This window comes from Cottoperca gobio, chromosome 4, assembly GCF_900634415.1.
Source record: "Cottoperca gobio chromosome 4, fCotGob3.1, whole genome shotgun sequence".
NCBI classification, from domain to species: domain Eukaryota; kingdom Metazoa; phylum Chordata; class Actinopteri; order Perciformes; family Bovichtidae; genus Cottoperca; species Cottoperca gobio.
Window position 1 is genome coordinate 14,516,123 of NC_041358.1, and position 24,614 is coordinate 14,540,736.

Here is a 24,614-nt window from a genome sequence, read left to right on the forward strand (position 1 = left end):
CTAATAAGCACGCTGAGCAGGTTTACGCCTCTGGGCCAAACCTGTCCCCGAGGGAAAAATGTCTGGAATGGACTCACTTTTACCCCTATTTTTTTATGTTGGCCTTTAAAAGGAAAACCATTGTTGTGATAAATATTACAATACAAAGCTATCAAGAGAGGTAAAAAAAGTAATTTAAAATCTAGTATGGGCACAGTAAAATTGATAAACAGTGGGACAGAGTCTGTGAGTGTTTTTTCGCACCTTTATTATTCTACATTATAGATAGTTTGCATGTCAGAAATGCATTATTTAAGTATCAGAAAAAAGACAAAAAGAATGGACGGACTGTTACAGCAATAGATGTTACAGGTAGTAGCTGCTGGACTCAGGTCTTCTCTGAAAAGGAGGTTTAACCGGTTTATCTGCCTCCGCTGCGTCAGGCCAACACCAGCGATGCAAATTTCAAAATAAAAGCATGAGTGAGCGAAAAAGCAAGCGTAGTGTGTGCGTGCTTGTATGTGTGTGCGTGTGTGTGTGTGTGTGCGTGTGTGTGTGTGTGTGTGTGTGTGTGTGTGTTTCACTCGATTAAGCATACTTGTGTTACAAATGCATTCGAGGTAGAAGTATTGATATTTTTTATTTACCGTAATTTAAGGTAGAAATGTTTTCCACATTTTACAAAGCTAATATGTGGTGGTGGAAGAACTCAGACCTTTTACTAAAATAAAAGTAGCAATACTAAAAGTCTTGTATTCAAAAATCTTACTTAGATTAAAGTATACCAAGAAACCAAAAGAAAAAGTACTCATAACGCAAAATGGACAATTTTAGAATAATATATACTATATTGCTGGATTATAATCTGTGATGTACACGTTTGTAGTGATCACTTTAATGTTGCAGCTGGTAAAGGTGGGGGCCATTATAAACCCCTTATATATTGCTAGGTAGCTCAACCTATAACAATACATCATTTATTAGATTATTTATATGGTATCAATCGATATCTCCAAAATGACTAGTAATTTAAACTGTCAATTAAATGTAATGGAGTAAAAAATAACAATATTTGCATCTGAATTGTGAAATGTTTTTTAAAAACAACAGAAAAATTATTCAGTGTTAAAACTCTTTATTTTTCCATACAAAAACAGACATTGATTGACTGTGAGGGAATTACATTATTTTACAAAATCAACCACAAATAAAAAAAGAAAGCAAAAAAAGCAAAGTCTTTGAGGTAAAAATATGAAAATATATTTCTTGTCTTTTATTGAGGTGAAAAAAGATATGAGTAAATACCAACAACAATATTAGTAATAATCATAAAAAAGGTGAGATCAAAAGTATTGTCTCTGTCAATGTGTTGGATTGATCTGAAGACAGCTTGTTGTTTATTTAGACATAACAGTCAAGTTGCATTTTCAAATATCTAATATTACTTGATTTTGTTCTGCTGTCTTGATCACGAATACTGAGCAGTATTGGACGTTGCTCTGACAAAAAAGCTTGAGTGGGAATATAAACACTGTAGACACCAGAAAGCAATGCAGTATTTTCAGGTCACTTTCCTGTAACTTTAACTTTGAGTCATTTTCAGGGAAGTAACAACTCAAAGAAAGTTGTTGTGGGAGTGCAGGTGAAGTCAAAGATCTTGTTGCAACAGGTCTTTCAGAACAACTAGAGATAAAACCTGAGCAGCTCTTTGCAGAGGATCGTTTTTTAACAATCGTGACCATAACAGCGATGTGCTCTGCTCGTACAGCACTGTGCCAAACAAGTTAATTGTGGCTCAAATGTCAGCCAGGTCCACCCTTAAACAGCTTCCATTATGGATGAAGATCTAACATACAACCAGGAAGTAGCAAACAGTATGTGATGCTTTCAACAAAATACACATATTTCTCAACAGACAAAATCCACAGGTCCTGTTCAGATCTTTTCCACATAGTTACCAGGGAAGAGACCTTCCTTTCCGTTAATCCTGCCTGTCCACCAGCCTGATGGATCTACAGAGAAGATAAACAAGCAGAGAGAAAAATCATGAATCACTGTAGGGCGTTTCAAATTTGTCAGATTGTTATTATTAGTCTTGCAACATGCAAAAAAAAACATTAATCTGAAAATGAGAAGAGATGATTTATGACAGATTTAACTATTAGCTCATTTCTGTCTGCAGTCCCTGGGCAGGTACACACAGATCACTCACCAGACACTAAAAGCATTTACATGCAACACCATTACACAGTCTGTATCACACTAATAATTATACAGACACATCTACAAGCACACATCTACATAGAAATACCAGCACAATCATTACAAATACAAAACTGAATCAAATTATTGTCGATATAACTGATTACTCAATATCCATTTACTTTGCACCATGAGAAAAAGAATGGAAGTCTGTACATTTATAGCCTACGATTATTTATTTGGATCTCTATTATCTCTCCATCTTGCTTTCTTTTCACCCACAAACCTTCTTTGACGAGGTCGAACACGTCCTTGACGTCAAAGGTGATCTCGTCCGTGTCCTGGCCGATGTACTGATATATCGCCCGGCAGCGGGGCCCCTGGGGCCGCGGCTGTGGTTTAGGAGCTGGAGGAGGTCGCTGGCTGACGCTCCTTCGCCTCTGCTTCCTGTGAGAGAAAGGTGACAAAGGGATGAAAGGAGCTGCTGACGAGAAGGACCACACACTTTTAGGTTAGCATATCTTCATTTGTAAAACTTTTAATGCTGAGCCATCTATAACAACGTAGTGACCAGGTGCCAGATCATAAGCATATTCAAGAGGAAGCTACAAAATGTGCCAAAAAACACAAATACTGTATATATCTTTCTTTACCTTTCGCTTGATTTCAGAACAAGACTTCTCCTTGAGTGAGACTTGTCTAAACACAATAACAACCAGACCGGATCAAGCTAAATAGGGAATTTAAGTAAATAAAGTAGGGAAAATAGGGTCCAGGTTGACGTTACCCTTAAAGGCATCAGGATGCTCCAAACAAAGTGCTTGTCAGAATTTCAAACAGCCTCTGAAACCCCGTGTGTCAATTTATGTAATTTTCAGAAACCAACAATCCAAACGTTATTTAAGATACGGACTTAAATTAGAATAAGTGAACGTTCACTTTTGGTTTAATTAGAAACGTCGCCTATTTTTGAAACGTCAAAAACAAGCGTAATCAGGGACAAAATACGTTTCCCTTGAAATGTAAATGACAATGCAGTTTTGTTGTATGAGAACATCATTTTTAGGAGACGTTGTTTGTTTCAAGCATAGCCTGACCTTGACAGAAACTAGTGGAGCACCAGCTCGCCTGGAGTTGGCATCAGGATTTCAGCTCTCGTAAACGGGTTTATCTTCAATAACTATGAAACTCATTCATTTGTTTGGGCTCTGCGAGTGATGGGCCTCACCCTGACGTGCCTTGAATGAAGCTTGCATGCACTGATTTTGATGTGACTAATCAGCTCCACCCACACATGCTGTGATCATCCCTTCCTTCCCTCTAATTCATATATTTCTTACCCTGACATGCCCTGGTCAGGTACGTTGAGGAAGTCCAAGTTCCCTTGGTTGTGCTGATTGGAGGATGGCACTCGGGGGGCCCTCTGGGAGCCCAGTTTGGGCGGGGCCGTGCTTGGTGGCCGGACATGTTTCTGCGGGGAGGAATGCATGATGTCTGATGATTGGTTGTGAGGGGCTCTGGAAAACTTGGCTGCTCCATTCTGGTGAGCTGAGGAGAGAGGAGGTGGTATAAAAGTAAAGATAAAACCCAAACAACTTTAAGACTTCTGTACATCTGCTGCTGAAGGAAAACAAAGGCAAAAATACTCTTAAAAAAATTATCTTAAAAATGCAGTTATTAAACTGTATAGTGGGTTTGTAATGGTGGAAGACGTATTCAGATATTTTATTTAAGTAATAATAATAATAATAATAATAATAATAATAATAATAATAATAATAATAATAATAATAATAATAATAATAAGCTTTATTTGTATAGCACCTTTCATTCAAGAATTGCAGCCCAAAGTGCTTCACAGCAAAAACATAACAATTAGTACAAGATTAGACAGAATAAGAGCATTTACAGTACAATGATCACAGTGTTGATGTAAATGAGTCTGAAGTACCATTATAAAAATAGCCGAATTAAAATAGTATAAAATAGCAGATAAAATAGTAGATAAAATAGCAGAATTAAAATAATATAATATAGCAGAATTAAAATTGTATAATAATAGCTGAATTAAAATAGCAGATAAACGCGTTATGGTTTCCCCAATTGTTAGAGTTGTGTTAAACTTTTAGACTTCTCTGGTCGATACTTTACTTCCCTTTGTCCATGTTGTACAAAGTAAGTTAAAACACAATCGTCACTGTGAGTCCCAGATTTCATTCATGGTAAAATCCAGATAAAACCGTTATTAAACACGCTGGTTTAACCTTTTCAGTCTAAGGCGATATCTGACTACTAGTCTTCTCTGCTGTGACCAGTATGAAATACCTCTGTCAAATATCTCTTAGGTCAAAGGACTTCAATATTTAACTACTCCTCTGCTCTGCTGTGAGAAGTATGAAATATCTCTGTCAAATATCCACCCTTGTTTCCCCTTCTCCTTTCCTTACTTTAAATGATGATAAAACCATTTCTTCACTTGTTTATTTCATCAACGCCAAGCAGGTCCATCAAGAAGCAAACAACACACAACCCACAAATTAAGCTAAAACGCGTTATGGTAAAATATATAAAATATCACCATTAAAAGGCTAAAGTAAAAAGATATAAAATATCACCATTAAAAGGCTAAAGTAAAGAGATATAAAATATCACCATTAAAAGGCTAAAGTAAAAAGATATAAAATATCACTATTAAAAGGCTAAAGTAAAAAGATATAAAATATCACCATTAAAAGGCTAAAGTAAAAAGATATAAAATATCACTATTAAAAGGCTAAAGTAAAGAGATATAAAATATCACCATTAAAAGGCTAAAGTAAAGAGATATAAAATATCACCATTAAAAGGCTAAAGTAAAAAGATATAAAATATCACCATTAAAAGGCTAAAGTAAAGAGATATAAAATATCACCATTAAAAGGCTAAAGTAAAAAGATATAAAATATCACTATTAAAAGGCTAAAGTAAAGAGATATAAAATATCACCATTAAAAGGCTAAAGTAAAGAGATATAAAATATCACTATTAAAAGGCTAAAGTAAAGAGATATAAAATATCACTATTAAAAGGCTAAAGTAAAAAGATATGTCTTCAGTTTACTTTTGAAGATATTGAGCGAGCTTGCCTCCCTAATGTCTGCAGGTAAAGTGTTCTGTAGCTTTGGTGCATAATTGCTAAAGGCTGCATCCCCAGTTTTCTTTTGGATGTTTCTGGGAACATTTAATAAACCAGTAGTGGATGATCGTAATGTTCTTGGGGGCACATAGTTTATTAAAAAGTTGGCAGTGTAACTTGGTGCGGTTCCGTTTAGGGCTTTGTATACAAGAAGGAGGACCTTAAAGTAAATTCTAAAAGTTACTGGAAGCCAGTGTAGAGCGGCTAACACTGGACTGATGTGGTCTCTCCTCTTGGTTCTAGTCAGCAGCCTCGCTGCAGCGTTTTGGATAAGCTGAAGTCTCTCTGTTGTTGTTTTGGAAGGCCGGTAAAGAGTGCATTACAGTAATCGAGTTGGCTTGAGATAAAAGCATGGATTAGTTTTTCAGCATCCATTAAGTAAGAGAAGATTAAATCACTACAAGTAATTAATACAGGTGAAATGACCAGTCAATGTTATATTATATATCTTTTTACTGCTGATGCATTAATGTGTAGTAAATGTATTTATACTTTTGAGTTTTAAGTGTCATGTAAATGATCAATTTAACTAAGATATACAGAACAGAACAATGAAATAAATGTAGGATTGTGACTTTACCTCTGCTGCCAACATTATTTCTCCCTCCACCCCCACGAGACTGTGGAGCACTCTTCCTGCTTGGCTCTAAAGAAATACATGATTAGTTACAAATAACATTTGTTTAAAGAAGAATCTAGGTATAGTAACACGTTTCATCTTTGTAGTCTTTAAAATAAAAAAGAAGTGCTCCTCAGTTACTGTATGCCTTGCTCCTCGTTATATCAAGGCTGTACTGTTTCATCATTATTAACTTACTGGAAGACTTGGGCAGACCGTCCCCTACTGTGATGGTGAGGGTCTTCCCTCCAGGTTTGATCTGAGCCAGGTCCCCTTGCCCTCTCTGAAACACGACCATCCTGGAGCCTCCTCCACCCCAGCCCTCCTTCTTCACTCTGAACTCCAATCTGAGTGGGAACAAAGTGTGTTAGTGTTTGTGTTTCTATGCAGATATCAGGCTGCCTGAGTGTGTAGGTTCGTCCACCTGTCAGTGAAGGAGATCGTCAGTTTTCTCTTGGTCACGTCCTCGTAGCGCTTCAACAGCAGGCTGAGGAACTCTGTCTTGAATGTGGACTCCAACAGACTGTCGTACTGGGCCTCATGTAGGATGAAGAAGTCATCCTGTCTCGTACTGAAGAGAAAAAACATCCATTAAGAGCTTCTGAGACAACTTACAAAGAAAACAACATTTAAAATATCTCTTTTTGGTTAATAGCTGAAGTTAAAGATATTAAAGCTGTTTGAAACTGTACTTTAAGTTAAAATGGTGATACTGAAAATAATTGAAGTCTCAGTAAGTGTGAATGCTGAATGAAGTTGAAGTGTCAGTTTAGGTGAAAAGGCTTTGGAAGACATGTTCAGATCCTAAGTTAAAGTAAAAATACTCCATTACAAGCAAAAGTCCTGCATTTCAAATCTTACTTTCGCTCTGAAATTGAAAAGTTTTTTACAATATCCGTTGCAGTGGTGGAAGAATTACAAAATAATGATCTGTATGGAGTAGAAATATAAAGTAGCATAAAAATACCTCCAAATTCAATTTGTTGAACTGGCCCTGAAAATGTCATGTGGTTAGCTGATAAAGAAATGAAAATAAGTAAAGCTTCTGAGAATCTGTTATATTTACTCTTGTAGCAACAGTGACTTCTCATATGTGGTTTATTGACCGACAAAGCTGCATGCTGGTTCTTGTATTTTTCCACCACAGCATCAACCACAAATGTCACTATTGCCAGGTGTAGTTAAAGTATCTCTTGTAAACTGGAGATCTACCTGAGAGAGATGCCGCTGATGCTTCCAAACTCCAGTTTACGTTTCAGCACCTCCTTTATCTGGCCCTTCTCAGGCCCTTTCTTCACCTTCTCTCGACCAATCAGATAGATGCCCTTGGGGGTCAAGATCAAGTCTCTCTTGATAGACTGGGTTGTGAGAAAAGAGGAAGTGAGAGCTGTGAGCAATGCCAGGAAGGAGAAGTCCACAAAGAGCAATCTTACTTATCACAGTTTAAAAGGGGAAATACTTTTGCACATCAGTAATTTTGTTGTTGGTTAAATTTAATACATAAGCTTCATAAAGCTTCACCTTGAACCTGCGATCAAACTTGTTGACAGAATCAGCGAAGTCGATACGCTCCCTCTTGGACAGGAACTGTCGCAGCTCAGGCTTCTGCTCCAGGCCGAGGTAGTCTCCCACAAAGTTTCTGTTGATGCTGTTCTTCCTCCGCTCCTTCGAGTTGTACAGGATGTCTGATGCTGTGTCGCAAGAAAGGGATGGAACTTTAAAATCACAGCTTCATATGTTTGTGACAAGATGGAGCTGTTTTTGTGCGTAACTTACCCTCCTCTCTCATCTGTTCATACTTCTTCCTTGCAATGTATCGTCTCCAGGATTTCTGAATGATCCTGGCAAAAGTGTCGAACTTCCTCTCCCTCATCTCCTCCAGCAGAAAAAGCTGTGGAGCATACGACATGAGGAAGGAGTTTATATTTATCATATATTTCTGATTATATGTCATATTCTATTAGTATTGCAGGAAATGTTTGTTTGTCAATTGGAACGTTTGTTTTGTTAAATGAGCTTCTGCTCACAGACATGTATCAGCACGTCATTTCAACTGCTTTAAACGGGTACATTACAAAACACGCGGATCAATGCGAGGAAAATAACGTTTTATGATTATTATAAACCTACAATAACTGTATTTTTTTGTCCACTTGGGGGAAGCAGACACAAAACATAGACATAGCATCACCTTTTAAAAGGAGATAGTTACATCCAGTAGTTACAGATCAACATAATCATTCATCTGGAGTTGTTTTTCTGTTCATGTGGTGAATGTAAGTCCAACATTCACTTTATTTTAGCTCTGTTTTTGGTCTCTACCAACACCTGAGAGAATATCTGGCTCCTTAGCTGCTAAATACTCCACTGTGTCAACCAGCTGGTCTACAATTGTGTCTGTCTGCTGTTTATTGAAGAGCATTTAGTGTAATAGAGATTTTCCGCTCAAAACGACGCTATGATAGCGGTGTGAATGAACCAAAACAGGTGTCGAATGGCCTAGTGGTCTAGTGGTTAGGCTTCCAAACAGAACACCAGAAGGTTGTGAGGAGGACTGTCCCTGTAGTTAGTTCACTGTAAGTCGCTCTGGATAAGAGCGTCTGCTAAATGACCTGTAATATACTGTTAAGCAGTTATAATGCATCTTATTTTATAAGCTCATCATATGCTTTCTACGAAGATCTTAATTTGATCTTATTAAGTAACAAATAACCACAAATGTCAAATAAATGGAGTGGAGTAAAAAGTACAATATTTCCCTCTGAATTAAAATGTGCACTAAAGTAAAGAACTTAAGTAAATGTACTTAATTAAATCCCATTGCTGATCAATACAGATGCAAAACACAACCCAGACTGAAATGTATTAAAAGTTTGTTACCGATTCAGGGTTCTTTACGAAGATCTTAGTGCGTCCCATCTGGTACTGGTCGCTATCCATGTTGACGGAGCGGAGGAGGTGAAGGACCCCCTGCTGCTCCGGACCCCTCCAACTTGGCCACGTCTCAGCGGTCAGAATGGCATACCTGGATACAACAAGTGCACACACACAAAGCATATGTACACACATATTGTAGGGTTGGGGAAAAAATATTCTTGTAAGATTGAGATTTTTTCAAATGTTTTTTTCTACAAAATAATTTAGATATTTCTACCGAAGGACAATAATCCTACACACCGAGTAGATCCTGAACTTACCACCCTTAAGTCATCAAATCGTGACATACCAAAGTTTTCTCACCGCTGCACACACCAAACCAAAAGTGATTTTGGGAGTGTATTTGAGCTGTGTTGTTCTTTCAGTAGAAACATGCAGAAATGGATGCGTCCTTTCAAAAAAGATTAAACTCACCTCATCATAAACTTATTGAAGGCTCTGCGGTACGCAAATCCAGCCCTTCTTACACGAATGTTTTCCCGCAGTCCTAGATATTCAACCTGATGCCTCGCCCTAAAAACAGATGGAATAACACCATTCATCAAGAAGTGTTCACTGTGTGTTCAAGTGTTCATGTTTGTCACAGTGGGTATGCTGACCTGCTCTCCTCCCAGTCTTTCGGCCTTTTTGTCTCATTAGGTTTGATGCAGCGGATATAGTGCGGAGTACATTTCATCAATGTCTTGACCAAATCATTAGCTTGTTTCTGTCGGAAACAGCAGTGCACGATCAATGTATTGTTACACCCAAAAAACACTTTGTTTACTCTGTTGTTTTGCGATTGAAACCATTTATGGCAAAAATGAAGGACCTCAAGTTGCTCTCAGTTCAAACTCTCACCTTGATCTTTGAGCTGGCTGTGGTCGGCCTGCTTTTCTTATCTGTGTTGAGTTTTTCAGGGAACAAGCTATGGATGAAGTTACTGTAGAGACAAATGAAAAAAAAAAATACATTTCATTTTCTAAATAAAATGTAACTATACCATGAGTGGAAGAATCAGAAAAGGTGTAAGAGACTTACTATTCGCTGCTTTGCATGAGCTCAATGAGGTCAGGGAAGAGCACATCCCGGTTTCTCTCACAGAAGCCCTTGATATCGTATGACACCTGAGACGACACCAGAGGTTATAACTGCTGTGTAAACTTTATGAACCAATCAAACATTATATTTAAGTAGAGAATGCTCTCAGATGACATTCGCAGGTTTTTTGATAGAAAGTTTTGAATTCAAATGTGCTTGTAGTTTAATGTGTTCCTCTTGGTGAGGAACACATTGTGGACTAAAACCGCAATCACAGCACACATCTGCCAACAATTAGAGGCAGTAATACTACTTATTAAAATGAATAAAATACATAATCTTGTCAGTTCAGGTGGCCTTTAATGATGCATTCAGAATCTTGATCAAGCTCCCAAGATGTGCAACTCATATGTGTGTGACCAGTAATGTTCAGTAAGGAATTTCATGTAAAAATGTAAAGATTTATTGATTCAAAACTTTTAGTTAATAATGGCGTTAGCTGAGTTGAGCCTACATACAGTGACACAAGGTATTCCTAGCATTTTTGGAAGAACTGGAACACACGCCTGTACGTGATTTAGTCACTATTGACTTGATAACTTGTCCTCATGTTGTATTCTTTAAAATGTTTTATTGATATGGACATATGTGACAAAGTATTCATGCTACAGGAGTGTAAGTTTGACTTATTTCAGGTTCCTACCTTGCCAGCGTAGTGATGTATAACGAAGCCGTAGTTCCAGCTGTTGAAATGTTCATGCGTTCCCACGGCGGCCTGCAGTTTCTGCAGCAGAGTGCTGTCTGCACCCTCTCCTTTGGCATGCATGGTGGCGCACACGTCATCCAGTACGCTCATTACGCCAGGAGGGTTCTACAAGGAGAGGATGGTGTGAATGAATCTTATTACAAGATCCCTCATGCAAACATACAGTATAAAGTGTCATTATTTGATGTTAAGAAGATAATACAAGAACAAGATACTGACAATGTCCTGTTTAAAATAGAGGTAAAACAAAACACTTACATTTGTCTATCATTCCCAAAAGCAGAGTGAAAAATAATTGACATTATAATTCACTCGAGGTCATTTTCTTTGATATTTTTGACCTTGGGCGTCCTGCCTTTGTTTTTGAGAATCATAGACATTTTTAATGTGTTGGGCAGAAGACCCTACTAGTTCAGTGCAGGAGAAGTGGACTTGTTTTCTCGTTCAAATTGATCTGTGTAAACCCTGTATTTATTTATTTATTTCTTGGTTAAGGGAATGCCGTTAAGAGCTTACCACTTTATTTTCAATGAGGTCGCACACAATCTTGTTGTTGAAGTACTCGATGGGAGTCCACTTGATGCCTTCCTGAACGTACTCTTCCTGAGAAAAAATTAAAAGACATAAGAAAGAAAAGAGCTCAAAGAAAAACTGATTGAAATATGTTTTAATCACAACCATATTTAGGCTACATTTAACAGAAGCTCAATCTTTGTCTCTATCAAACAGAAGTCCATGCATACAGCAGAGGTTAAGAGACAAGGAAGACAAATCAAGAGACGTGGCAGGATTTACAAAAGCAATAAAAGCTCTGCAGCTACCTGCTCAGCCTTCAGAGTCAGTTCAATAAAGATCTGTTGCAGTTTCTCGTTGACAAAGTTGATACAGAACTGCTCAAAGCCATTTCTCTGTGTGGGGGGGAGAGAACACAATCCAGTCAATGTGAGATTATCTCCACAGTAAAACAAATCCTGCTGAGCTGCACCATCTGTAAAACTAACATCTTTGTTTTAGTGGCTGCCTATAAATATTATAAAAGTGCAAGTTGTATGAGGACAAACCTGGAATATCTCAAAGCCATAAATGTCCAGTACTCCGATACTGAATTCTTCATGTGGTTTTTGGATGGCTTTATTTATGGCCTGGAGAAGACAGACAGGGTGAAGGCAGAAGGAAAATGTTAAATACAAATGTAGTTATCTCAACTTTTTTATGTATCTCAGTAAAATGAGGATGTTTCCTCATTTCATTTAATCTGTTTTTTGTTGCTACTGAGATGAAACGTTTTACTACCTCCACCAGGTAGTCAAAGAGTCGTGCATAGAGGGCTTTGGCCAGGGCGTCTCGCGTGTAGGTGGCCTGCTCCTGGTTCAGAGTCACTTTGATGGACTCACCCTTCCCGTCCCACTTCCGGCTAATCAGCTTGTCCTGCAGACGGCTGGGGTCGATGCCCAGGAGATAGGCAGGGAAGGCAAGCACTGGAGCAAAGAAAAGCAAAGTATTTATATCAATTATGCCTAAATGAGGCTTATAATAAAGATCCAGATGTGTTCAGCTTTAAGATTAAAAGTGTACAGACTGCCTGAGAATGGATCTTTTAGGGCTTTGGTGCCTTTTGTGTTCAGTTCAATATTCAAAAGAAGAATATTGGAAATAATTTCATTACATTTTTTTAATTTGTTGTATTTTAGCAGTATACTGAGAACAAGGCAGCACTGAATACGTTTATTTATCACAAGTTATATCGTTATCGCAATATTCAACAACGTAATCGCATATTTTCCTCATATCGTGCAGCCTTAGTGTCATTCTGCAGTAAATGTAGTCATAACTGAAACACCAATTATCTGTTGTGCAGGGAATCCCCAGGCAGCAAACAAAGGAGAAGATAAACAAGGCAGTGCTGATGTGCACAGACTCTATCAATTAGCAGGGGGCCTGCCATGGGACTGCTTTGTCATGGTGAGATCTAATTTATTCATATTCCTTGGGGAGAGAATAGGACATTTTATATGCCAGGTGGGAATGTTTATGCAGCTGCATGGACGAGTGAATCTATGTGTGTCTGATGTGTCTCACTCACAGTCCGTGCTCTCCACCTGCCCATAGTTGCCTGCCTCTATGAAGCTGATGTTTCCCAGGTGGAGGATGCCTGCGATGATCTGCAGCACCTGAGTCTGGATGTCGCCCGGGATCCCAATCACCTGCATGGCTTCCTGCATAGCATAGATTTGAGTGTTTTGTTCTTTCTTATTCAATTACTTATCACACGGCCCCTACGATTTATCTTGTGACCGCTCAGAGGGATACCGACCCTGTGGTTAAGAGCCACTGCTGAGTTTCTCCAGTGTATATATATATATAAATATATATGTACCATAGTCTCTTGGAAGTCTTTGCTGTCGTTGGTCCCATCCACCTTGTAGGTCCCAGACTGGTTGAGGTAGCAGTAGTAGTCTGGGGTCATGATACCCAGGCCCTCTTTCTGCTGAGCGTTGGCGCCCTCTATCATCTGTACGACAGCAGTGCAGGAAGAAGAGCAGGTGAAATGTAATACACTGAAATAATTGAGAGCCATGAATGGATAGCTAGGTTCCCAAAGAAGAGTTTTTTAGGCATTTTAAGTTGGCTGAGACTCTGACCTGATAGTAAATGTGGAAGTTCCTCTCGTTCTCATTTTGGCTCACCACCCTGGACTTCTCAAGCAGGAAATTTGAGATTTTGCCGCCGTCTGGCTCTCCTCCTCTGCTGAACTGAATCTCAAAGTATTTCCCCTGTTAGATGCAAAGATCAGAGGTGACAAACAGACTGTCAGCAGATAAATCTGTCAAATCTGGTCAACTGAAAAGGTGCAAAGTTTAAGGTAACAAGGTTAAGAAGAAGAATTTCCCCTCATTGTGCACTCATCCTGATACACTACTAAAGACTTATAAAAGTTTTTCAGATAAAAGCTGTGACTTCCATCATTGCTAAATGAGCTTATATACATCTAGCTACATTGATTGGTACTCAAAGTCACTCGTGCTACATCAACAGTGGCAGGAAACCTTACAAAATAATGTTATAATAAAGCTGCATGCGTGCAAATTGATGTGGTTTACAGGTGAGAAATGAATGCATCGGATGCAATGAAATGTATTTTGGGACCATCAAACCTCAGATGTTGTGAGCTGAAACAATGCTTCTGCGGTGCTTTGTAATAAGACACTTACAGATTAATTGGCTCCTGAATATTTTATATATGTTTTTTTATAGTCAGTGTATGCTTTCAAAACACTTAAAGTAGTTTATATTTGATCTTTGGATCTATTGTCTCTTTGGACAACATGAACTGTAATTGTTATGTTCCCTTTAGAGCTGAAAGATTAGTCCATTAGTTGATCGCCAGCTATTTCAAACATCATTAAAAGTACTAAACATTCCCTAGTTTAAGGTTCTCAATTGTGAGGATTTGATATTGTCTTGTGTCATAGTAAATTCAATATTTTTGGGCTTTGGTCAAACATTTTTCAGGTGATAATCGATTGACTGAGGAAATAATCGACAGCCTTGGAATCAGAAATTGACGAAACAATCTCACCTCAAGACCCATTTAGCTGTTCTGGACCTTTCCGATGTATGTGCAGTATCAATCTCACTGCGTTAGCACATGATTGAGATGTTTCATCAACTGCTGTTCCAGAATGAACCTTCAATCACAACCTTTTAACCCACATTTTTGCTAATACAAATAAAAATGTAGATATAATTTGTTACATTTTTTTTTTTACTTCACAAATATACAGAATATACAGAATGGGTCATGTGAATGTGAAGAGAAGGCATCATCTGAAGTTATTTTGGACACAAGGACCTTTTTCAAAAACGAAACGTCGACGTGTGTGTGCAGGAAATTAATTATTTTTTTGGAATTTGAATTATTCTCTCTCTTAAAAAGAAAACTACACTAAGAGTCTACAGCCATGAATTCTTCCGAAAACGTGTTTTGTGGGGTCACAGCGACCTTGACCTTTGACCACAAAAAGCTAAACAGTTCATTCACAATTCCCTCAAGGCGTTCTTAAGCTATCATGTTCACGAGAATGGGATGTGCGTACGGACCAACATAAAACATAGAGCCTCTCGCCCCAGCTGTCGCGGGCATGAGGTGCATGAATGTGCTTCTAAAAATAAATGGCCTACCCTAGCTTCAATGCATCCACAGAAGGTGTTGAAGTAAAGATCTTACTCACAAAACGACTGGAGTTGTTGTTGCGGACGGTCTTGGCGTTACCAAAAGCTTCCAGCAGAGGATTTGACTGTAGGATGATGTCTTTTACATGCTGAAACACACACACACACACACACACACACACACACACACACACACACACACACACACACACACACACACACACACACACAGTGACACATTGACACAGTGTGAGACAGAAATACCTCCACTCCACGCTGCAGGAAGTTTAAATATGTCTTTAATCATTGGTTTCTGTCTCTACCTGAACTTTCGATCCTCCTCCAGATACTTTGGAAATGTAACCCATGATGTATTTGGCAGCCACGGTCTTCCCAGCACCGCTCTCACCACTACCACAACACCATGAAAAATAAGTCGCACAACACACCACAAACAACGGAATATTACTCAAATGAACAACACTAACAGTAAGACAGTAAGTCTAATGTAAGACACAACATGAAAACATAAACAAACAGCTCACCTGATGATGACACACTGATTCTCTGCATCAATCATCATGTTTCTGTACACGTTATCAGACAAGGCGTAGACGTGGGGGGGATTTTCATATTGGGCCTACAGAGACATACAGAGTATATAACAACAGGGTGGACTACTACACACACCACACATGTACAGGATATAGGTGATAAAATGCTGTGGAGCTTTACTCACAGCTCCTTGGTAAAGTTCGACCTCTCTGTCAGTGAAGTAGGGCATCTGTTTGAACGGGTTGACTGATATCAACACAGGGCCGATGTATGTCTGAGCAGCCAAGATCAGGAACATGGTGGAACAATAAGCTAATGAATCACCTCGAGTAGATTTCCAATAGAGCTATCGTCAATAAGGATATTGATATTTAAAACTTTAAAGATATCATATATATTTCGTTTTTTTTACTAACAAGCATTTTTGACTAAATTGACTAATATATGTGGGAAGTCAAGTCAAATCTACTCATAGAGGACATTTAAGAACAACACATGTGTGCCAAAGTGCTTTGCGGAGAAATCTAAATACAATGAAATAATAAAAACACAAAAACATATATAATGAGATGATTTTAAAAAAGTTTTATCATAATGTAATGCATCTCAACTTGTAAACATAAACTTCTATGCAAATTGTACATTTCTATCAATTTTGCATTACTGCTTACTTTTCTTGATAATCTTATGTTATCTTTGTTTATTTATTTTTATTTTTTAAATATGTCTATATACGTAGACCCCGAATTATATCTACATAGGAGACCCCGGGGAAGACCCAGGACTCGGTGGAGAGATTATATCTCCTCACTGGCCTGGGAACGCCTCGGGATCCCCCAGTCAGAGCTGGAGGATGTGGCCCGGAGAAGGGAAGATTGGGGTTCCTTACTGGAGCTGCTGCCCCCGCGACCCGATCCCGGATAAGCGGTAGACGATGGATGGATGGATGGAAGTATGTCTATTGATATCTAATTGGACATGTATCTTCACAAGCCATGTTTGGCTTCTAACCTCTCCAGCACAATGTTCAAACTTTTTCTTAAAGTCTTACTATGAATGTCTGAACTAAATTTCATGGTTATCCATTACTGTAAATAGTTGTTAAGATATTTCAGTCTGAACCAAAGTGGTGGGACTGACCAACAGACTGACATCGGCATCTGAGAAATGCTGCTAGCCGAGCTAATAAATGACAGATCTGGGGGGAAATACTGAGGATATGAGTCCAACGTGACTTCAGTATTTCTAAAGCCCTGTGCTACATCTCTAATCATCACATGAAGGTTAAACAGTCTCTACTTCCTGATTACTGTAATAAAAGTATCACCTCAAAAGTCAGAGCTAATCAAGAGAGCAACATGTTGACTTAATTACTACCTGGCAACGCAAAAGTTGTTTTTATCTATGCATGAAAATGGCTGATAGATAGTTAATAATTGATGATCCACTAGTAGTCATTCCTAACATAATATAAATGCCCTTGTATTCAGGTCTTACAGCTGCAGTGGAGTTTTACTTGAGGCAACGTTAGCTGCTCTTGCTTGCGGATTTAAAGTGGATTTTGTTTCCTGACTCTAAATATGGGTTTGAAGTTTAGCTGTGCTCTGAGAAGACGGAAGTGAGCTGTTGAGTCACACAGTGAATGCAGAAGAGGAAGAGTGAACGCAATGTATTTATGCCCTTATATGCTTGTGTGTTTGTTTCACTGTATATTTCTGTTTGAGTATTCATGTACAGATGGATGTTTTAATGCCCCACATTTCACCAAATTAAGAATACATTTTCTTTAATCTCTCAATTTTCCCGTGCTTTTGAGTGATAAAAAGTAAAGAGTGCAGGATCTGATAACAAACATTATTACTTCCTGCTAACAAGGATCTAAACAAGGCTTTGTTGTTGATGCCAATTAGCTGCAGTTGTAGCTGTTAATATTCTTCAACGCAGTTACATGAAAAAGAAAATTAAATCAATATTTGTGCAAACTACCACTATTTTAAAACAGACTTGAACTTAAAAACAAAATAAAACTGAAATTTTACATTTTAATCAACAGTGAGCTTTTAGGATACAAAGATGTAATCGTCCAGGTATCTTTTCTTGAGGTTGTCCACAATGGCGTCCTCAGTGATTTTGGACAGCAGGACCATGTCGTCCACTCCGCTTTGCTTCACATTTTGACTCTGCCAGTGATACTTCGCCTGAATCAGAGAGAGAAAGAAAGAAATTCAATATGTAGTTGAAATGCTGCTTTTCTTACTGTGAGTTGAAGAATGGAACGGAAATAGCACCATGTCTTATTGTAAATAGTTTAAAGGGGCACGCCACTGATTTTACAAATGTAGTTTACTCGTCATGAGGAGTACAACTATAATGTCTTCTGTGGCTCTAGAGCAGGGGTGTCAAACAACCGGCCCGCCAGAGGGTCCAATCCGGCCCGCGGGATGACTTTGCAAAGTGTAAAAATTATTTGTTTTGATCATAAAGTAAAAGCCTTTATAGATACACTGTGATCTGTAAGTTGTAACACACATTTGTAAATGATAAACTAATACAATTGTTGAAATTGCAACTTTTGTTTGAGAGAAGCTCGGTTGGGCTTGCAGACTGCAGCTGTCGGAAAGCCTGTGCATTTAAGGAAGGTCAAAAGCTTTTTTGGGGTTTTACCTACTTGAGACATTATATATATTATAAGTCATTATATCTCAGGCTCTGCTGGTAGAATTTAGCTTTTTCTATTTTCTCAAATCTGTCTTTTATGTAAAGTTAAAGTACCTTTAAGGTCAAGTACACACTCTTAAAACTAATAAAGTTGAAGTGAGAAAGAAAAAACAAACAAACAAACAAACAAACAAACCAAACAGAAACAAACAAAAAAGTAAAATAAAGGATCCAACAAACAACCAAAAAAAAAGCATACAAAGAAGAAACAAAGTAAAAAATTATAACAAAATAAATAAACAAAAAAATAAAGTAACTAAAGGCCCTGTCACACATATCCGTATGGCAGAGATGTATGCTGGTGTATACGAAATATCGGGAATACGTTGATATAAATTAAGGGTAAGTTGTGATCGTTTGAAGGACGCAGACGACACGCCGAACACGACAGACATACGGCCCTGTCACACAGTTCTGTATGGCAGAAACATGCCGGCGTTTATGAAAAGTAGCTCAAAATTTGTCAGAGTCCAAATACGTCCAACTTTTCCACAGCGGTGTTGTACTATATTTACGTAGGTAAGTATTCACGTCCGTATTCCGTATTCACGTATGTCTAACGTAACGTAACTTATGTGTAACGTCTGCATATCTTATGAAGCACACGTCGGGTACGTCCAGTAATTTTGAACATGCTCAAAACATCAGCGTTCAACAACGCACCCCAGCGTAACACAGTGAGCTCTTAATGAATACTACTTATACCTTACCTTATATCAACGTACACCAGCGTGTTGCCGATATTTTGTATACGCCATATTTTTGTGTATGTTATGCATTCGTGATACGCTATCAATAGGTTAGACATGCGTATCTGTATTCGTTCACTTTTCCGATCTGATGAAAAGTTGGACGTATTTGGACTCTGACAAATTTTCATAAAGGCCAGCATACGTTTCTGCCATACGGATATGTGTGACAGGGCCTTTAACAAACTAACAAAAATAAACAAACAAAGAAGCAAAATGACCAAAGAAAGAAAAACAAATATCACCAAAGACTTCAGAGTACTTTAATGTCTCTAATGAAGAAGGTAAATAAATGACAGAGACGAGTTTGGCATCAGTACAGATGTGTTTTGTGTTTTGTGTTTTAAAAACGTAACAAACTGTGGTCGCCATTACAGGAAGCTGGGGCTGGTTGTCAAGCAACAGGTTACAGATGAGGTGAGCTCTTTTTCTAAGAACAACATTTTTAGAAAAGCATCACCAAACTTTGTGATGACAGCTTTAACTTGATGATTGTTGTGTTGTGTTATGAGATGGTGTTCTTGTCTTCTGTTCACACCTTCTGAATAAACCCGAGGCGACCTCGTCTCCTGTGTCTTTTGGTTTTCCCTAAAGAAGCTGGTCTGTTTGATGTGTGAAGTCTGACAGGTCTTAATATTGGCATGGTGGTTGAGCTGTGGTGTGGGGTTCAGACGTACATTTATGGCTTCACAGGGAGAAGCTTGCAGGTACGCCTTCGATGCTGCACATCAGATCATGACATTACGAAGGAAAGAACTATAGATCATAACAAATGCCTTCTTTTTAGTGTTCACCTAACAAACATGACATGACAATATAACCTCACAAAATACATTTCCTTTCACTTAATTGTCCCTCTTTTCTAATTACTTTTTCATATTCCACAGAACCCTAGTTAAAACTATTCAAGAACAGTTAAATGAAACCACTAATCTCTCTATAAAAATACTTATATTTCTGGAACTATCATAAAAGAGAAGAAATCTTAAACCTGCCACGTCAGTACAAAGTTGTGTTGTGCAACATGCAAGCATGGAGCTTTTAAGACACCAGCTATGTCAGACAAAGTTTTAGCTTTATTGTGAACAAAAGATGTAACGGACATCTGATCATTTCAATAAAAGACATAACTTGCACAGTAGCTTGGTTAAAGTCTACGTAAAAAACAGTAAATGTAATATGTGTTTTTATTTCTATGCTTTAAACATCCTCAAGCGGAAATTCAGTCATGAGTGAAAATCTAATTGAGACCTGTGAAGCCAAAAGCAGCAAAGCTATCAGTCAGTAGGAGCAACTCAAAATCAACTAAATTGTGTGTGTTGCTAGTTATGAAGAAAAATGTCTCCCAGTGCAACAGTGTGAAATGTGGATTGTTACCAGTCCCAACAGTGACACTGGTATTGTTTTCAGTTTGTGAGTCTGTGTATTTGTCATTATGGCAAAATGTGATCCTGGAGACACCTCCTGTAGCAGGATCTACCACAGAAGTGGTTCTTCAGGTGTGTATATTTCTGTCTGTGGACATATTCTGTCACAGCGATAGCGCCTTAACCGGGCAAGATGCAGTCACAAAACTTGAGATGAAAATTTAAATGAAGGCCGAGTTTGAAGATATTCGTGGTCCGAGTCGAGGGCAGAGAAAGACCCATTGGCAAAATACTCATAACCTCCTCTGTGGTAGTTCCTGCTACAGTCGGTGTCTCTAAGAGCACATTTTGCCATGATGACACACACACAGACTCACACAGGTGAAAACAACACCAGCAGCTCTGTCGCGGCTGGTGAAAAAGCCCCACAATATCACCAGACTGGTCCTTTAACCAGATCACCAATAACACATAATGTAGATTTTAAGTAAAAATCACTATTTCAAACTATGTAAGCTTCTCCAAAGATAAGGCAAGTCAAACAGCCAATGAATAAACTAGCTGGCAGAAGATGCACAGACCGAATCTTTCCATTGACTTTGTATGCAATCGCACTGCTTCTTAAATTTACACAGTTGGACCGTATTTTTGCACCGGATTGTGTCTACTACTCACCTATTTGTCCAAGGATCAAAGGCGTGAACACACTTTGAAATCTAGAATATATAGGAATAAAAATCTGTTTTTAATCAATTTAGCTTTTGTGCCCAATCATGCTCGTCCTCGACTCGGGGTTCATCGCCCCTCAACTCTGGAACTGTTGGATTCTGTCTCAGTCACTTCTATTCTACTAAATCTACCGATTTTTGTAAACTTGCGTTTCTGGTGTCCCAATTGGTCCAATCATTTCTGATTTGTTGGTTTGGCCTCCTATGAAGCACTTTATAATTTTGTTTTAAAACTGACTTACAAATATTATTATCAGTTGTGTGGACTTGAAATGTGTTCCGCACTAGAAATGTTACTAAGTTTACTACAGGGACCTTTAGTTTGGTGAGAAATGGCTAGTAGATTGTGATATATCTGAATAAAGTCATTTATACCTGCAGCCATTTTGTTTGTGGTCAAAAGCACCAACAATACATTTAAAGAACTCACCAGCAACAACCTCTACCAGACAAAATGTTTCCGACATTTGTGAAGATCCACAGTTTTAATTGAGAAACACTTTATGCTCTTTAGACACTGAATAGTTTATAGAGAGATTTTGCTGTTGACTTAAAAAATGCAAAATGTAGATGCCTTGAGAACCACAAACAAAATGCCAGTCAACTCTGTCGTATTGTGGTTTTTGGCAGAAGTCACAACAGCCAAGATCTCAAAAACCTCGCCGCAACAAACCGGAACTTTCGGCACAAAAAGAAAGCAAAAAAATATATTTATTTATTCATATTTACATTGTGTACAAGCAGCCTCCTCAGGTCTTTGCACTTTTTCTGCATCTCAAATGTGACTCTTATATTAAAAGGATTGTACCTAAATGATAACTAGACAACTGTTTAAAAACATGAACATGTTTAAGATTGAAGTGAAAACACTGGAAGTTACATTTATCTGCACATTTTCTCCCTGAAATCTTCTTGTTTAAATACATTTAAAAGATGTGGCTGCATGTTATAACTTCAGCAATAAGACTGTGTGAGTTTGGATGTTTGAGGACTACTCTGCGTGCCAGGAAGAAGTATTGTGACAGAAACTACAGGCCTCTCCTGTACTTCCTCCTCTCACACCTCATCTCTGCCTCTTGTGAAACCCTATAAACTTTGCACATGCTACTGGTTCTCTTCCTGCTGCTCACAGGGAGGGCTGCCAAAGCAACACTATGTGAGATACATTTTGTAAACTGAGATTACACTACAACTAAATAACTTCACGGTGTATCTAAGATAACGTATTTTAAGATAACGCTAAGTTTAGCACAAACACCTACATTTTATGTTGATTTCATCATAAATCAAAGTAGCACAACAATGCAGTCAATGTTGAAATCTGTGATGTGTAGAGGGCTGATCCATATCTCTGTATTTTTGTATAAATCTGTAAGTCTTACTTGTTTGTGCTATGCACCTACTGTTGAAAAACTATTTCCTCCTTGAGGACAAATAATAATCTATCTATCTATCTATCTATCTATCTATCTATCTATCTATCTATCTATCTATCTATCTATCTATCTATCTATCTATCTACTGTGTCTGTCTGTCTGTCTGTCTGTCTGTCTGTCTGTCTGTCTGTCTGTGTCTCTCTCTCTCTCTCTCTATTTATCTATATATCTATATATCTATATATATATATATATATATATATATATATATTTACATATATGAAAGATCCGTCTGAAAAAGAGGAAATTCACTCGGCTGCTGTGGAGAAGCTAAATTTCCCCGAAGAGATGTTCCTTTAAGACATGACATCACATCATGTCAAAACTGACTTTAAAGCATGAAATACCCTCTTATTTCTCATCAGGAATAAACTACTGAAATTAAATGTACTTAATTGTGAGGTGTTGTCACTTAAACAAACACATAAGTCTTAAAAAATCGTTATTTTCTTAGACAAAGCCTCAAGAGTGAAACTGTGTTAAACATTTATGAGATAAGATACACAATCTGTAGTTTTAGGAGCATACACACAGCTGTCTGAAGGTATATGTGAGAGGTAGCAAATGAATGAAGGTGTGGTACCGTACCATTGTTCCAGCGGGCCTCCTCTCCTTCTCAGGTGTCCACCGTCCAGAGAGAGTGTGTGTTTATGTGTGTGTGTGTGTGTGTGTGTGTGTGTGTCGTTAAAATCCAAAGGGTGACCTCCTCAGACTGCAGCCATCACACGGCAGTCAGACGGTCAGAGCCAACAGCAGCCAGCGACCTGCAACACATCCACTGCAACAATCAAAAAGTTACTTCCTCATACTCCCACAGATGCAGTGTGTGAAACAAGAACTGCACACACGCACATACACTCACACACTCACACACTCACACACCCACACACACACAAAGTCGAGCAACTACTTCTGTATTTCTGTCATGTTTAAAGTCATAGCGAGGATGAAATAATGACCTAACCGTGTCAGCAGATCTGAAGGTTAAACTGCACAATTAGTCAATCCAATTCATCTCGCCAGCAGCAGACGAGTGTTGATGGCATCAACAACCACAAAGTGATAATTATCTTCAAGCTGTTGACAAATGATGGTGTTTCAGTTATGAGCTGCCAGCTCCACCCAGGCTGTGGTTACTTCATGCTGTGATTGTGTTGTCAGAAAGGCTGCCGATTCCAACACCCATAATAACTGATTCAGGTTCAGCCAGAGGTGAAGAGTGTACCGCGCTGACAGGAGTGTGTGTGTGTGTGTGTGTGTGTGTGTGTGTGTGTGTGTGTGTGTGTGTGTGTGTGTGTGTGTGTGTGTGTGCACGTGTAGGTGTCAAACTGTGTTGTTTTGGCTGTTTCATGTCTTTTTGAGTGAGAATACTTTAAAGTTCCTGCACAGAACACCTGCAGCAGATCAATGTGGATCTGGTCTCATGAATTCAGGGCGGGTTGAGAGACTATTGAATGGGGGGGGGGGGGGGGTCATATTTGTAAAGTAAATAGAAATGTGTTAGGAAACGTTTAAAGCCGTTTTTTCACAATAATAAACCGTACATATTACACTGTAATAGTTATATAGTGTTTTATAGTGTAATAGTAAATAGTCATTATTTATTCAGTGTAATAAATTAATGCCAAATAAACAGCATTAAATATTCTAAAATGAAATCATATCAATGAATAGCTGTTGTTTGTAACCCCTCCGCAAGACGTACAAAAAAGAAATAAAACTAAATGCTATTTGTTGGCATTTTGCATCTCTTTGAGGTTGTTTTGCTGTTTTTAGCTGTTTTCTGTGTCGTTTTGGATTTCTGTGTTTGTGTCTCTTTGTGTATCCTTGTGGTAACTTTGTGTCTCTTCGAGGTTGTTTGCATATCTTTTTATCTGTTTTATGTCCCGGTTTCTTTTTTTGGTTGATTTTATTGTTTTGCATCTGTGGTCGTTCTTTTTGTGATCATTTTGCATTTTGTCTCGCTTCTCATCTTGTGTCTCTTTGTGGTCATTTTGTATCTTGTGGTTGTTTTATTGACATTCCAACAAGGAATGCTGACGGGCACTTCACACAGAGGTTCGATCCAGGGGCCCCAAAACAGGACTTTAACTATTTTAACATTAACAAGTCGTTTGCAAGTTTTGTTGTTTGGTTGAATGTCTTTGTGTTTTGACAAAAACAGTAAAGACGAAGACATTACATGTAAAGA

The 24,614-nt window shown here is 38.3% G+C and overlaps 1 protein-coding gene across 2 annotated transcripts; it reads right to left on the bottom strand.

Annotated features, from left to right (window-relative positions):
* Positions 1-1,097: 1,097 nt before the first annotated feature.
* On the bottom strand, positions 1,098-23,473 carry myo1f (myosin IF). Of its 2 annotated transcripts, none has more exons than XM_029430297.1 (29): positions 23,388-23,473; positions 23,012-23,187; positions 17,495-17,623; positions 15,610-15,699; positions 15,416-15,510; positions 15,194-15,281; positions 14,930-15,019; positions 13,340-13,471; positions 13,075-13,209; positions 12,781-12,913; positions 11,991-12,175; positions 11,759-11,839; positions 11,519-11,605; positions 11,214-11,300; positions 10,635-10,802; positions 9,932-10,017; positions 9,752-9,833; positions 9,511-9,617; positions 9,326-9,424; positions 8,855-8,999; positions 7,751-7,865; positions 7,496-7,665; positions 7,187-7,332; positions 6,399-6,545; positions 6,173-6,321; positions 5,936-6,001; positions 3,522-3,729; positions 2,468-2,628; positions 1,098-1,991 (listed from the first exon to the last, which is right to left on the bottom strand). In XM_029430297.1, exons 2-29 carry the CDS (start codon positions 23,012-23,014, stop codon positions 1,915-1,917), a joined length of 3,261 nt encoding a protein of 1,086 aa, XP_029286157.1. In that variant the 5' UTR covers positions 23,015-23,187; positions 23,388-23,473; the 3' UTR covers positions 1,098-1,914. The 2 variants fall into 2 exon arrangements, with proteins under 2 accessions (XP_029286157.1, XP_029286156.1); XM_029430296.1 differs by having other exon boundaries at positions 23,012-23,201; positions 23,388-23,407.
* Positions 23,474-24,614: the final 1,141 nt, after the last annotated feature.

Bases quoted from the DNA above. Each gene is read 5' to 3' on its own strand.
- myo1f (XM_029430297.1), bottom strand. The intron at 13,210-13,339 runs GTCAGAGTCTCA...GCTGTCGTACAG, and splicing joins ACTTCCACATTTACTATCAG to ATGATAGAGGGCGCCAACGC. The intron at 11,840-11,990 runs GTAGTAAAACGT...TGTCTTCTCCAG, and splicing joins TCTTTGACTACCTGGTGGAG to GCCATAAATAAAGCCATCCA.